Here is a 15,754-nt window from a genome sequence, read left to right on the forward strand (position 1 = left end):
TGTTTTATATGGTCCTGGGGATTGAACTCAGGGGTGCTTTATCACTCATATATATTCACAGTTCTTTGATATTTTATTTTGAGAGCTCTTCTCACTTAGTTACTAAGGCTGGTCTTGAAGTTGTGATCCTTCTGCCTCAGCCTCTATGATTTTTGAGATTACAGGTATGTACCACCGTATCAGGCCTGGACACTACCTTTTTATTTTTTACATGCATCTAATAACAAAATGATTTTAATTATTCCTGCCTTTACTTTTATATAAAATATTTCATATTACCTTTCCAAATTGGTTTTCACCCTCACATTCTTTTCTTCAAAAGGTCAATCTTCATGTTGAGTAGTTATACTTTTTTTTTTTTGACCATAACAAAATATACTCATTAGATTCTATTGCGAGTTAGCAAGTCAATTTTATATATGTTTTAGAAAAACAAATTGCCATAATTTTTTCTGGTCATGCTCTTAATAGAAGTACCTTCCTCTTAGTCATCATCAAAAGAAAGATAGGAGGAAATTTAGCAAAGTCAAAAGCTAAGATCCAACAGTTAACCAGTTCTTGTTTCAACCAGGTGTTTATGATTTGATGGTTTTTCTTTTAAATTTCTTCTTCTGATTACTTGGGTAGCCTTTCCTATGATATTTAATAGTCAGTTCCATTTAAAAGCACTAGTTTATGTAAAAAGTGGATACTAAGAGAAATAAATATCTGGAACAAATTAATCATACTCAATATGTTTCTCATGATTATATACAGCTTCCTCCCACAATTCTGGGATTGCAATTCATAGAACTTTAAATGACTTACATTTCTCACTATATTTTAATAATCAGCACACGCAGAAATAATTCCTCAACAAATTTATATTAAATAAGTAACAATTTAGAGAAAACCAGATATAATTTACACCTGTGAAATTTAAACAATATATTTGGCAGTTTGCCAAAGAATACTTGGCATATTCAAAGAATAAAATAAAGATTTTTACCAGAATTGTTGCTTTCCTTTATGTGATAGGGCACAGTTTATTTTCATGTTGTTTTCAAAAGACATTGACAGTTTCCTTATGAAAAAATAGTTGTTATTCTTTAACATGGATTTTACTTGAATTTTTTTTTTATTTTTAACCCATTTATCTTCCACACTGAGAGGGTATTTGCTGGGGTCAAACACAGTGAGATACTGATCAATCAATTTTATTTTTAACTAATGTTGCAAAATGCATCTCTGACACATTTGCAATTGTTTTCATTTTATATAATAGCATCATGCACATTCAGCATGAGAAGAGGTTGCTCATTAATTTTGGTATCAATAGTGGGTTAGATACATTGAATAGATGTTGAGAAAATTACATCTATAATGGTGGAATCTCCCAATTCTTTGTTTTCATTTTTCCTGTGGTGCTTCTGCTATTAATATTAGTATGTTAACTTTAATTTGCATTGTCCATACAGTTTCTGAAAACAAAAGACACTTAGAATTGAGTAAATCACATATAGCAAGTTTATTTCATAAACTGATATAAGACTCAATGAAAGACTTCAGCATTATTAATGTACATTTTATCAAAATTCCATTTTATCACAATGTGACATACAGTATTAAAATTTTATATAGCTAAAAGTTTTTTAACAATGAATGATAGGCACCCTAAGCAAGTATGTAGTTCCAATTATTCATTTACTGAGCTTCATTCATTCATAATATAATAGTTGACAAAAACCACACATCAGAGTGTCTGTTTTTGAAAATATTTTTTGGTGAATTACTAACAATGCAGCATGCAATTTTTATATATTATTGTTTCATCATACCCACATCTCACTCACATAGTAAGATTGTTATAATATTCAATAATTTGTAGCTACAATCATGAAATACCACATACCATATTGTATAGATTATATAAATGCTCTTATTATTTCTTCATCCTTTTCACAAATATTTATCAGGCACTTACTATATGCTAATTAGAAATAAGTTCATTATAATTATTTCAGATATTTCAAAAAACAAACAAACAAACAAAAATAAACTTCAAGACCTCATTTGAAAAGAGCAATATAGATTTCAGAAGTAACTACTGTTTCTCCAGTGAATAATGTGTATAGAAATCTGCTAAGGTCTTGGGGTATGCAAATATATTTGAGATGCATCAGAGAGTACATATGAAAAAACAGTACTATTTATCATGTTATATAAATGAAATGAAATATCATACCAAAAGGTTAAAAAAATAACTTTTGGAGAAAAAAGCAAAAGGGTACACTAGTATTTGAAATAAGGTAATAATAATTTTTACTATAATTAGTTGTTTGAGTCTCATTTCACTCTTTACTTTAATTATCTATCCATTTTGTTAAGAACTCCTATAGGTGTTAAACTATATAAGGTACATATATTGTGGTGTGAGGTGTTATTGGAAAATATTGGCATTCAGTGAATAATGCCATCAACTTTCTGTTCTGCAATATTAAAGAACTATTTCAGATTTATTGCAATGGATAGTTTTGTTTAAAGGTAACAGTAGTTTTTCAATGTAGAAATTACTAAGATAAATTTAGATGTTCTCAAAAAGTCTGTAACAACCATTTTTGATGAACTTTGTGTCATAGTGAGTGTATAAGAAAAGTTAGTTCCCTACCCCAAACCAGACATCATTGGAATAACCTTGTGTAGTATCAGCACATACAAGTTTAGATGAGGACTTTTGCATCTTTTCTCCTTTTACTTCCCACCTATTAGATGGCTTATTTTTCATAAGCAAATTTCTATGCTTGTTCAACCTCTTGCACATCTCAGAATTCACTAGGAGGGATCCCTGACAATCTAGAAACAAACATATATGAGATAGTGTATAGATTAATATATGAAGAAGTTCAAGAAAATATTGATCTGGCCATGATATGGTGAGGTAACTATATAGAAAGCTAAAAATTGAAATTGAAAGAAAGATAATACTCCTGAGAATTACTATGAATCATGTAGTATTTGGAAGCAGATATTTTAAGTAGGAAGTTCTTGAGACTGATGTCCACAGCATCTTTCATATGAATATTTGCTCTGGTTTTGAGGGCCACCGGATTTTAGTCAGTAAAATTTGGCTTGATATACCATAATCAGAAAGCCCAGCATTCTCTTTTTATACCTAGGCATGGTTTACTAAACATCCGTTGAGTTTTGCACAGACTTTTCCCTTATTTTAATATACCTAGCCCATTAGTCTTGTCACATTCAAATTCATTCATTCTTCAAAAAGTAATTTAGTGAAATTCTCTATTGTCTTTAAAATATCAACCTAAAATAATTTCTATACTCTAAAGCATTTTATTGTAGTATCTAGAATCTTTATAACTACTAAGAAATGACATTCTATGTCTCATTTTTACCATTATCTCTCTCATATTACTTTCATTATGATTTGAGTATGTCCCCCAAATGCTCATGTGTTTGGAACTTAGTTTCAAAGGGAGAGAGTTGGAAAATTGTGGAATGTTTAAGAAGTGAGATCTAGTAAATTGTGGTTAGATCATTGGGGGAGATGCTCTTGGAAAGGGTTAATGGAACTTTCATGGGACACAAGATAGTTCTTATTAAAGCCGGTTGTTACAAAAAGAGCAAGTCTTCTTTCTGAATTTCTCTGACTTCCTTTCTCATTATGTTCTCTCTACTTCTCAAAGGAGCCCTCACCATAATGCCATCTCAAATGTAATGCAGGTGAAGGGGCTGTCACAGGAGCTGAGAAGATTCTGGTACAATGCACTTAGATTTTCAGAACTATGTACTCAAAAATATTTTTATTTATTTATAAGTTGTAGTTGAATGCAATACCTTTATTTTATTTATTTATTCATTTTTATGTGGTGCTGAGAACTAAACCCAACTTCTTGCATGTGACAGGTGAGCACTCTACTACTGAGCCACAATGCCAGCCCCTCAGAAAATATTTTTATGCAGTTATATCTCTTTTTATACATTGGCCTGTTTCTGGCATTTTGTATAGCATTATAAAACAGACTAAAAAAGTTCTGTGTCTTATTTCTAAAGAAGACAGGTGAGACTTTGCAATGTATTATGAAAAAATTCTGGAAAAGCTTTAGAATAAGAAGTGTTATGCATTCACTGAGTGATCTTTAGTGAGTGATTAAATATCTTTGAGTTTAAGGCCTCTTACTATGAGAGTGAGTAGAACATCTAAGATTACAATTTAAAAGCTCTGGGATGGTTTAGATGGTAATGGCTTAGCATTTATGATTCTTATTTTTTTTTATATTTCAAAGATGATATCTTGTATTTCTTATATTCCTCATGGTGCTTAGGTTAATGTATTGCCATTTACTTTGGGACTCAAATATGTGGAATTTATTTTGTTTAGTAAAGCAAAAGCAAGAGTTGTTCCTTGGAATATAGCAAAGACTCTATGAGAATGTTTTTATTTTTAATGGGAAGAATTGTCTCATTGCTACTGATCAGAGGGAATTTACACCTTGATGACACCAATTAATCAGAAATGGTCTGAACTGACTAGATCAAAACCATTAGAAAACCATGAATAAAGAGGCAGATTAAAAAAATAGGTTTGTATAGCACCATTTTGAGTCTCCTATTAGAGTACAAATTACAGTAATTTTTACCAGTGAAAGGACTCAAAGACATGTAGCTGCATTTTAAGCCTCCTGTTATCACACAAGTCACCATCAATCATAATACCATTGTAGGAAGAGAAATGTAGATCTTCACAGGCAGAAAAATCAAATACAAAAAGTGCAATTTGCCTTATGCTCAAAAAGACCTCGTTCTTTATGTCATACTTCTTTTAGCTCCCAGGTTCCATATCTTTGGGCTCAATATATTCAACCAGAAGAAAGTGGATTTGTTTTATGTTAGATGAGTTAAGGACTGGTATAATTAGATTGTAGAGAAAACATATTTTGACTTGGGGTTCAGTTGTTTTAAGTATGATGGCTTGCTCAGGAAAGCAATGCAGGAGATTTTGTCCTCCACTTCACCCAAATTGTATGGAAAAATTATTTTTTAAATTAAAAGTGGAAGCCACAGGAAATCTACAGCAGATATTGTAATGTCATGATGAGACACCAAACTGCAGTTGTTTTTCTCATCTTTTTTGTATCATCGATTGCTGTGGAATTTGATTTGAATGTTTTGAAATATAAAAACTATATTTAAAAATAAACATTATTTTTTTTTTTTGTATTTTAAGGTAATTTTAAGGCTCATAGCCTAAGGTCATAGAACACAGTATAATTACCTCATATTTTTCTAATGTAATCCCAAGACAAAGGAGTTGGGATATATTTTTCATGAAAAAAAATTTTACTAAGTAATATTATGTTGTTCCATGTAAAATTATGTTGTTCCATGTATCATACTTTTCTATGCAGTATATGTTTGGCCTTAAAATTAAAAGAAGTGAATGCCTTGATGGGCTGCCAAAAGGTTTATATTATCTTGCCCTGGTGAATATTGTGGCAGAATATATGGAAGATGAACCAGAAGATTTCTGAAATTATGTATTTTTGTGGCTGGAAACTGTTGAAAGGTGCATCATTGTTATTAATGAAAAAGACTGAGTAAAAACAGCAATGTTATTTAAGCTGTACATACGTGAACAAATTCTTTGTTAAGCAAAAATGCCCTGTGCAGCCAGGGATGGCTGAAATACATTATACTGAGACTCTGGTAATCTCAGTTCTTTTTTTTTTTTTTTTAACCTCTAACTAGTAAATTTTTCCAGCTCAATAAATCTCTATTCCTTTTCTTGCTTTTAAAACCAGAGGAGCAATACTTGTCTTTTTTTTAACTTTCTGGATTGTTTCCAATTTGACTGCAATAAAATATGCAGAAAACTTTTGGAAAATATTACAAAGCATACAAATGGAAGTGAATAATCTTTGCTTTTTTGTGACTCTTTTTCTTTCAAATGCTGGTCTAGCTCAAAGTGGGTAACTTATATTTCTTCAATTACCTTTAACTGATTATATGTCCATTTTTTCCCTAGCATTTGGAAGCCACACTTCATCCACTATTGGTCTCTTGCTAAAGTCTTTACAAGTTTTTATTTGTATACTGTTGTGTGTTAATCCAATTGATTTTTCTTCTCATTTAGTGTAGTTTCATGTATAATTGGTATAAATATGTCTATATTGGAGAGTGTACAATGTCCTCTGTTCTTGTTCTTAGGCATATGTTGTTGTAAGCTCAGTTCTTCATGAATTATATGTAATGTTAATAAAATTGTGAATGATATTCAATATGATTTTTGTATGGATTCTATGTATAAGAAGCCTTTACCCTATTGTAGCTGGTAAGCCAACATTTTATGATAAGAAACTTAATCTTTACATACAACCTTCTCAGTTAACCTCTTACTACTTGGTCCACAGAAAATGAGACTGTACAACATAGCTCATTGATTATTTTGTCATAAGTATAAGGCCTCACTCAACCTTGACTCCACATCCATTTCTCTGATTCCTGCCCTGAAATAATACTACCTATAGAATAACAACGATGTCAGAATTTACTTATGCACATGAAAACACTGATCACTGACCTCATTCACAGAAAAATGAAATGTCTCCAATGAGGCTGAAGTCTAGAAGGCCATTATGCACACACAAGAAACATAAAGCTCTTCTCTCCTGTAAGAGCTACCTTTAAGTTTGTGGAAATTCAGTCTATTCAAATCCCTAGGAAATGTTAAAATGTTAAAATTTATAATTCAAGATATGAAAATCTGGGGCTTATTTTCCTATATCTATATCCTTCTTATAACTCTTAATTTCACCATAAATACAAACAGAAAAAAATAATGATCTGACTTATGCAAATTGTATTCCACATTAAGTTTGATTAAAATCTGTAAAAGTATTAAGAGATGCTAGAGTATTATTTACTCAATAGTATGTTTTACTGTTACAGAGAACATTTAGTCAAGTGGAACACTGTGATGTCTGTCATTTAACAACAGGATGCAATACATGAGTGTTAACATATAAATAAATATTCAGTTATAAAGACATATTGCCTATATAAGGTAAATATAGGTTAAAAAAATGCACTGTAAACCTGTCATGATGGTCCGTGCTTGTAATCCAAGCAAATTGGGAAGTTGAGTAGTTTCAGAAGTTTAAATTCAGTCTCAGCAACTTAGTGTGGTTTCAAGCAACTTAGAAAGACAGTCTCAAAATTTGCAAAAGTGGAGAGAGGGCTTAGGAATGTGGCTCAGTGTTTAAAAATGCCTAAATTTAAACTGAAATTAAAAAAAAATAAAGTTCAAAATATTACACTTCAGTGTTAAACATCAAAAATAGATTTCATATAATTCTTTTCTCAGTATTCAAAAGTGAAAATAGTAAATATTGATTTAGAAAAACAATTATATTCTTTCAAAGATGAGGCTTCTTCACTATTCATGTATGGTATTTATGACTGATATTTCTGTAAAATAACTTGATAATGCTTAATAAATTTAAGCAAAAGTTAAAGACAACTACTTATTTTCTAAACTTAAATGAGTTCTGTATTTTAGTGATCCTCATATACATCAAGGTGTAATGTATAGATAACAACTTTACTCTCACATTTATTATAAATGTTTCATTGTTATATAAGGCATACATTTTGGACAAAATCTGTTCAATGTTCACTACTAGTATGAGTTTTCAGATGTTCAATGAATTTAAAATTTAAATATGTTTTGGAAATATTATTTAACTTTTTAGGGTTTCTGGGCACAATGAATTCTCCAAAAATAAGCAGTGTTTAAGAAACATGTGGCTACAATTTTTTTTCCCATTTGTATTTTCTCTAACCAGTATGTATCCACAGGTACTGAGTATTGGTGAATAAATTTTGGAGGCATTGTCACATTGTCAATGTGAAAATTGTCAAATTTTCACATTTCAAAACTTTCTCTATGCTACGGTTATTGTGGTGATGATTAAATGTTGTCCCTTTCTTAGAATAATGGTACAATGGTCTCATTTGTAGAGCTTCTCTCCAGTGTTTCCTCTGATGTCTAGTAAAGTAACTGAAAATGTTTCTACATTCTCCACATTTACATGTCTTCTTTCCAGAATAAATAGCCTAGTGGCGATAAGAATTGATTTCTTATTAAGAGATTTGCTGCATTGTTTTAATTTGTAGGGGTTCTTTTCTGTATAAATTCTGTTGTTAATAAGGTTTAGTCATTTTTTTAGTGTTTATTTTTTTAGTTGTAGTTGGACAGAATAACTTTATTTCACTTATTTATTTTTATGTGGTACTGAGGGTTGAACCAGGATCTCACAAATGCGAGACTAGCACTCTATCACTAAACCACAACCCCAGCCCCAAGGTTTAGTTTTTCTTTGAAAGTTATTATCACTTTATTCACATTTCACATTCACAAGGTTGTCTTCTGTTGTGGTGAATAAAGTTTTATTTTTTTTATAAAGGGTTGCCACATTATTTACATTTGTAGGGCTATTCTTCAGTGTTAGTTCTGTTGTGGTGAATAAGGCCTGTTTTTTTGCTAAAAGCTTTGCCACATTCCTTATATTTGTAAGGCTTCTCTCCAGTGTGAGTTCTGTTGTGGCAAATAAGGTGTGATTTTTGACTGAACGCTTTGCCACATTCTTTGCATTTGTAAGGCTTCTCTCTAGTGTGAGTTCCTCTGTGGCAAATAAAGCCTGTTTTCTGAGTAAAAGCTTTGCCACATCCTTCACATTTGTAGGGCTTCTCTCCAGTGAGTTCTGTGGTGGCGAATAAGGCCTATTTTTTGACCAAAAGCTTTGCCACATTCTGTACATTTGTAGGGCTTCTCTCCACTGTGAGTTCTGCTGTGGTGAATAAGGTTTGATTTGGCAACAAAAGCTTTGCCACATTCTGTACATTTGTAGGGCTTCTCTCCACTGTGAGTACTGCTGTGTTTAGCAAGGTGTGATTTGTGACCAAAAGCTTTGCCACATTCTGTACATTTGTAGGGCTTCTCTCCAGTGTGAGTTCTGCTGTGGTTAACAAGGTGTGATTTGTGGCCAAAGGCTTTGCCACATTCTGTACATTTGTAGGGCTTCTCTCCAGTGTGAATTCTGCTGTGGTAAATAAGGTATGATTTTTGACCAAAAGCTTTGCCACAATCTTTACATTTATAGGGCTTCTCTCCAGTGTGAGTTCTGCTGTGGTTAACAAGGTGTGATTTCTGACGAAAAGCTTTGCCACAATCTTTACATTTGTAGGACATCTCCCCAGTGTGACTTCTGCTGTGGTAAATAAGGCCTTCTTTTAGACTGAAAGCTTTGCCACATTCTTTACATTTGTAGGGCTTCTCTCCAGTATGAGTTCTTCCGTGGCAAACAAGGTATGATATTCGACTGAAAGCTTTGCCACATTCTTTACATTTGTAGGGCTTCTCTCCAGTGTGAGTTCTCCTGTGGCGAATAAGGTGTGATTTTCGACCAAAAGCTTTGCCACATTCTTTACATTTGTAGGGCTTCTCTCCATTGTGAGTTCTCCTGTGGCAAATTAGGGGTGATTTTTGACTGAAAGCTTTGCCACATTCTTTACATTTGAAGGGCTTCTCTCCAGTGTGAGTTCTCCTGTGGCAAATAAGGTTTGATTTTCGACCAAAAGCTTTGCCACATTTTTTACATTTGTAGGGCTTCTCTCCAGAGTGAGTTCTACTGTGGCAAATTAGGATTGATTTTAGACTGAAAGCTTTGCCACATTCTTTACATTTGTAGGGCTTCTCTCCAGTGTGAGTTCTGATGTGGCAAGTAAGGTGTGATTTTCGACCAAAAGCTTTGCCACATTCTGTACATTTGTAGGGCTTCTCTCCAGTGTGAGTTCTACTGTGGCAATTAAGGTGTGATTTTTGACCAAAAGCTTTGCCACATTCTTTACATTTGTAGAGCTTCTCTCCATTGTGGGGTCCTCTGTGGTAAATAAGACCTTTGTTTTTACTAAAAGCTTTGCAACATTTTTCATATTTGTAGGACTTCTCTTCAGTATAAATTCTCTGGTGGTGAACAAGGCCTGATTTTTTATATGATTTCTGGTGTTCACTCTCACTTGTACTTTTCCATATTTTCTTTGGTTGTAAATAGCCAAGATCACAACTTCTATATTTTGCACTTATCACTTCATGAAATATATGTTTTAGGCCCTTTTCTGGTGAATATTCTTGGGTGTGATTAGAAGTCATGGCTGAAAGAAACAAAAATTTTAAAAAAAAACAATACCTATTAGACTGGGATAAATATATTTTGCATATATAACATGAAATTAAGGTAAAATAAGTACATCAGGAGTGTAGCAGATTAGTAAGTCCAAAGTCACCATAAATCCAAAAAATATATTACTTCAATAAAAATGTACAGACAAAATTACCTTGAGAATATTACCCAAATTCTTGTAGACACCACAGTATCCAAGAGGAGTACATCATTAAGAAGAGTAATATAATAAAGTGTAGTTAAAAGCCTTTTGTCCTTCATAAGATAGTATTGTGTATTTAGGAAATATCTACCAGCTACCTTCACTGTCAGTAGAATAAGAGAAATGTAAAACATATACAAACATTTCTGGCTTTTTCAAAGAGTGTCCAAAAAATGGTTTTTGTCTACCGTGACATAGAGACATGAAAATAACTAGTAGATTTTGAGTGATAATACCATAAATATTCAACAAGCGTAAAGAGGCAATGGGCTCTTAAAAAAGAAATATGAACAAAAAATTTACTAAGAAATATACACATATATGTCTATAAAATTTTTCATAAAAAACATTTTAAAAGAGTATAAAAACCTTGCATAGCCTATGGCGATAATACTTGGATGAATTCAAAACATGACCATCAAGTATAATAAATTGATTTTTATATTTTTACATTCGTGTGATATGAGAATTTCCCTTATTGACAAATACAAATTTGTTTATTTATAAATATATCATGGTATTTTATACTATATATACAAGGTAAAATGACTAAATAGAATGAATCAACACAATCATTATTTCATATAATTATCAGTTTTGTTCTTACAAGGTATTGTATTCCTTCTAATAGTATTTATGAAGAACATAATACACTCACTATGTGGTAAAATAAAACTCTTGACCCTATTATGCTCAATAAAATAAAAATATGGAGACTTTGACTATAATATCAACCCTACACAAAACACAGTACCTGGTGAGCAAAATTTTGCTCACTAAATTTCTGACTTCCACATGTGAATCAAATGCTCCTACAACTTAATATCTGCCTGCCACCTTTCATTTAATTGAAAGTCCTGCATATATTCCTTATAACACTTTAAGAGACAAAATATTTTATAACTAAATAATAATAGTATATAAGTACATATTTTTACACATTTGACATTGATGGGCACACACATTGAGTCCCTAGCTTTAATACTGAGAAAAATGTTTGCACTAAACACAAAAGCAGAGGTATCTCTTCAATTTTCAGATTTAATTGTTCATGGATACATATTTAGTACTGGCAATTCTGGGTCTTTAGGTCATCCAACTTTTAATGTTTCATGTGTAATGCTTGAGGTTACTCCAAAAATTCTATATCATGAACTACAACACATGTCTTTTTAAAATTGTTTGAGCCATGCTGTTTCTAAATTTCTGTGACTTCTCTCAATCATGAAGTACATTTGCATGGCCTCCCAATTAGCAAATATTACCAGGATGCAGCACTGTTCTTGCCTATTTTTATTTATTTAAAAATTTTTATATCTTTTTCTCAAAAATGGACCATATAATCTACTGATGGCTCCTTTAATTAACAAATAAAAAATAGTACAGCAAATATAAACAAAGAGAAGCATGGCTAAATCCAAGGGACAAAAAAAGAAAAAAAAAAACATTAAGAATTTAACATTACGATACTGACAGTTATGAATTACTCAAAGAACACTAAATAACTATTTTAAAAAGTTTAGAGAATGAAATTGAAAAATATTAACATCAATGAGCACAATGTTTATGTGAATAATTCTTTAAGAAAAAAATGAGAGGGGCATGCCTAGTGTGCAAATCTGAAATTCTACCAATATGGGAGAGGCTTATCAAGCAGTACCAAGTTTAAGACAAGTCTAAGCAACTTGTAAAATACTGTAAAAATTAAAAATCTATAGGATATATAAAGAGAAGTGAAATTATATATATATATATATATATATATATATATATAAATATATTATACACACACACACACACACACTGTGTTTTGTGTAGGATTGATATTATAGTCAAAGACACACTCTCTCTCTCTCCCCCCCCTCTCTCTCTCTCTCTCTCTCTCTCTATATATATATATATATATATATGACTAAATAGAATGAATCAACACAATCATTATTTCATATAATTATCAGTTTTGTTCTTACAAGGTATTGTATTCCTTCTAATAGTATTTATGAAGAACATAATACACTCACTATGTGGTAAAATAAAACTCTTGACCCTATTATGCTCAATAAAATAAAAATATGGAGACTTTGACTATAATATCAACCCTACACAAAACACAGTACCTGGTGAGCAAAATTTTGCTCACTAAATTTCTGACTTCCACATGTGAATCAATATATACAATATATTGTATACAATGTATCTCTCTCTCTCTCTCTCTATATATATATATATATAGAGAGAGAGAGAGAGAGATAGATATAGATATAGAAAGTATGAAAAGAATCCAAGCATGCCACAATAAAAAAACAATGATCCAGAAATTAAATCAGTAATCAAAATAGAAAAAAACAAAAAACATTAAAAAATTACAAAGTAGAAGTATAATGATTTATTCACTTCAAAATATTTATGATTACTAATGCATTATTGCAAAACACAAAACAAAAGAAAAAATTTTACTACCAGAATTGAATCTAAAAAAAGAAAATGTCAAGTCAGTTCCAGCAGAGAGCATGGAAACAAACCAAGCATGATCTTCTCCTAGAGGCCCTATTTGTTTAAAGATGGATAATACGCCTGCCTTTACATCTCATCCTTTTGCACAATTTTTAATCAATGAGATATAGTTTTAAATCATGAAATTTCTCATAATTCTTTTGGACGCACTTTGGTTGAGTGAGCAAATTGTATCCTAATACTTGCCTTTTAAAACGGAAACAAACAAAGATCTATCCTCTCTTATATTAATATGCATTAAATATTGTTTTATTTACAGTTAATGTGCTCAATATACAACATAAAGTAAATACACAAAATTGGTCATCTGCATTGAATAGAGACATTTTATTCTCAAACAGACATTACCAAAAAAATTATGTAATATATGAGGTTCCACCTCACCAGCATGACAAGATCCTATGCCTTTGATCACATGAGGAAAAGCATAGAGTGCTACACTGATGCCAACATGTCCTGTTTGGACTCTAGCTTCATGTATGAAAAATAGCAATTATAAATGAACATCAGGGACTTCACAAGCTGATTTCCAAGTTTCATTTAACCCTGGATGAGAAGAGTCCATCCAAACAAGAGAATAATCATTCTCCTCAAAAGAGGAGATACATTAAAAGAGGACCCCAAGATACTTGAATTCTAGTTACTTGGGGGGTATAAAATCATTAACAGCCTCAGCTCAACACGTGTTGGCTAAAATGGGGTTAGAATGTACTCTAGATAATTTTGTTACTTCTTTGATTACTAAACTCACACAAAACTCTGTAAATGCTTTAGTCTTAATAACAATGTTGCTCTGTTTTGTGTACACCAGCTGTGGGAAATTCAGTACTGTCAGATCCTGGACTTCTAGAACCCATTACAATATCTTGACTCACTTGTATGAAACTGTCATATACCTGTAAAAATGTCGCATGGTATTCATTGTTGTCTTAGCAGAATAATGTGTCCTTACCATCCACATAGTATTTAATAGGTCACCATCCTGTGGAATTTATTCATAAAAGGTCTATTCCTCTTGATAAAAACTATAATGATTCAGTAGTTGTGCAAACTAGTATGAAACTCGCCTATGCTATCATAAACAGTATTAATCATGCCTCCATGGATGTAAATAGGCTTAATGAAGAACAAAAACAACATTGTCAAGCCATACTTGACAATCATGCTGCAATTGATTGTGTGTTATTGTTACATCATAAAGGATATCAGAAGTTTAGTAACATGTGTTCCTTCAATTTAAGTTATAATAGTAATTTTATTTCAAAAGACTTAGATTACCTTAAATACATAATTAATAAGGTTCAACAAGATGATGGATGTTTAGACTTGTTGGAATGGCTAACTTCATGTTTACTCAATTACATCTGGGTCAAAAATATTCATAGGTGGATGTTTACTTATGTTGGAACTTGCTGTTGTCTATGCCTGCCCTATTTTTTGCCCCCATCAGCATTAAGGAAATAAGTAATATTATTTATTCAAAAGGCCTTAAAAAAGAGGGGAGGTATTAGGTATTCTGACCTTGGAAATAGACAGGAAAGTGTGGGGGTGATGGTAACTGGCACCCTGAGTCCCACAATTGTAATGCCCAGCACTTTCTCCCTGAAGCTATTAAGACAACTCTACAGGTGCACTATCTAGTTTCTGTGGTAATGTCCTCATGGAGAAGGGGGTCTTTATTTGTATTAACTGTACCCAATCTTGGTTATCTAGCACTTGGGGTTAAAGAAACACTGGGTTAGAATGTAGTCATGGTATCAGAAGCTATGTAATTTTGGGGTATTATATGTGCAGCTGTTAAGAGGGGTGGCCAGTTTTTTTTTTTCTTTTTTCCTTTTCACTGTGTGTGTGTCTCTCTCTTCTGTTTTCTTCTTTAAAGGCTTCCTCACAAGAGGATTTGAAACAGATCATGCTGTCCCTCACAACAAAAGGTAAGTTTTGGTGGTTAATCTGAATAAACTGGGACATCATTAAAGAAGAAAATAGAGAACAACAAGGAATTTGAAAATGTGATAAATATAGGGCAGTATGTACTCAATGATTACAATCAAAATAAATAAACCTAAGCTTCTGAAAATTTCTTCTGCTGGATAACTACTCTTTCAACATTTTTTAGTTTGGTTTCTCCTTGACATTTGAATGACTCAACTGTGTCCCTTGCTATGTGTAGTCTACAATAATTTACACCACTAAATTATACTAGGTACTACTTATCTAAAGGGAAGGATGTATAACACACAAAGAAAGAGACAGATTAAAGAGTAAAATTATATATATATATATATATATATATGAGAGAGAGAGAGAGAGAGAGAGAAATATCTGTATAAAATACCCTTTTTCTTTGAAACAAAAATCTGAAACTCATTCTTATTGAGAAGTTCCCAGAAGATACTCTGCAACAGAAGTAAATTAAATAATAATTATTAATTCAAATTTTAAAGGGAAATTAAACTTACCCAGGAAGGCCAAGTTTCTATAGTTCTCTAGCATCACATCTCTATATAAATTTTTCTGAGCAGGCTGAAGGCATTCCCACTCCTCTTCAGTAAAATCAATGGCTACATCCCTGAATGTTAACAGTTCCTAAAATAAGAATAGGCAAATAAATAACACATTGACCACATGAACATTTGTACAGTCTGTAATGTAATTGAAGTTGAAATGAGAGTTAGTAGACTATCATGTAGGTGGTGTTTTGGAACACCATGATACTGTTATCTACTTCTGAAGAAAAAGTGATTTAAGTTCAAAAAAGTATACATACTCCACATTTATGAAACATAATATAAAACTCAGG

The 15,754-nt window shown here is 31.8% G+C and overlaps 1 protein-coding gene across 1 annotated transcript in view; it reads right to left on the reverse strand.

Moving 5' to 3' along the window:
- Nucleotides 1–15,754, reverse strand: part of LOC124101200 (zinc finger protein 91-like) — an 86,484-nt gene that overhangs the window by 46,538 nt on the left and 24,192 nt on the right. The window contains 3 exon segments of the mRNA XM_046457026.2: nt 8,459–8,752; nt 8,754–10,209; nt 15,414–15,540. Coding sequence (XP_046312982.1) covers nt 8,459–8,752; nt 8,754–10,209; nt 15,414–15,540 — 1,877 coding nt within the window.

The sequence above is a fragment of the Marmota monax genome, unplaced genomic scaffold (assembly GCF_021218885.2).
Source record: "Marmota monax isolate L192 unplaced genomic scaffold, Marmota_monax_Labrador192_F-V1.1 WCK01_AAM20220418_F8-fsc00952, whole genome shotgun sequence".
NCBI lineage: Eukaryota > Metazoa > Chordata > Mammalia > Rodentia > Sciuridae > Marmota > Marmota monax.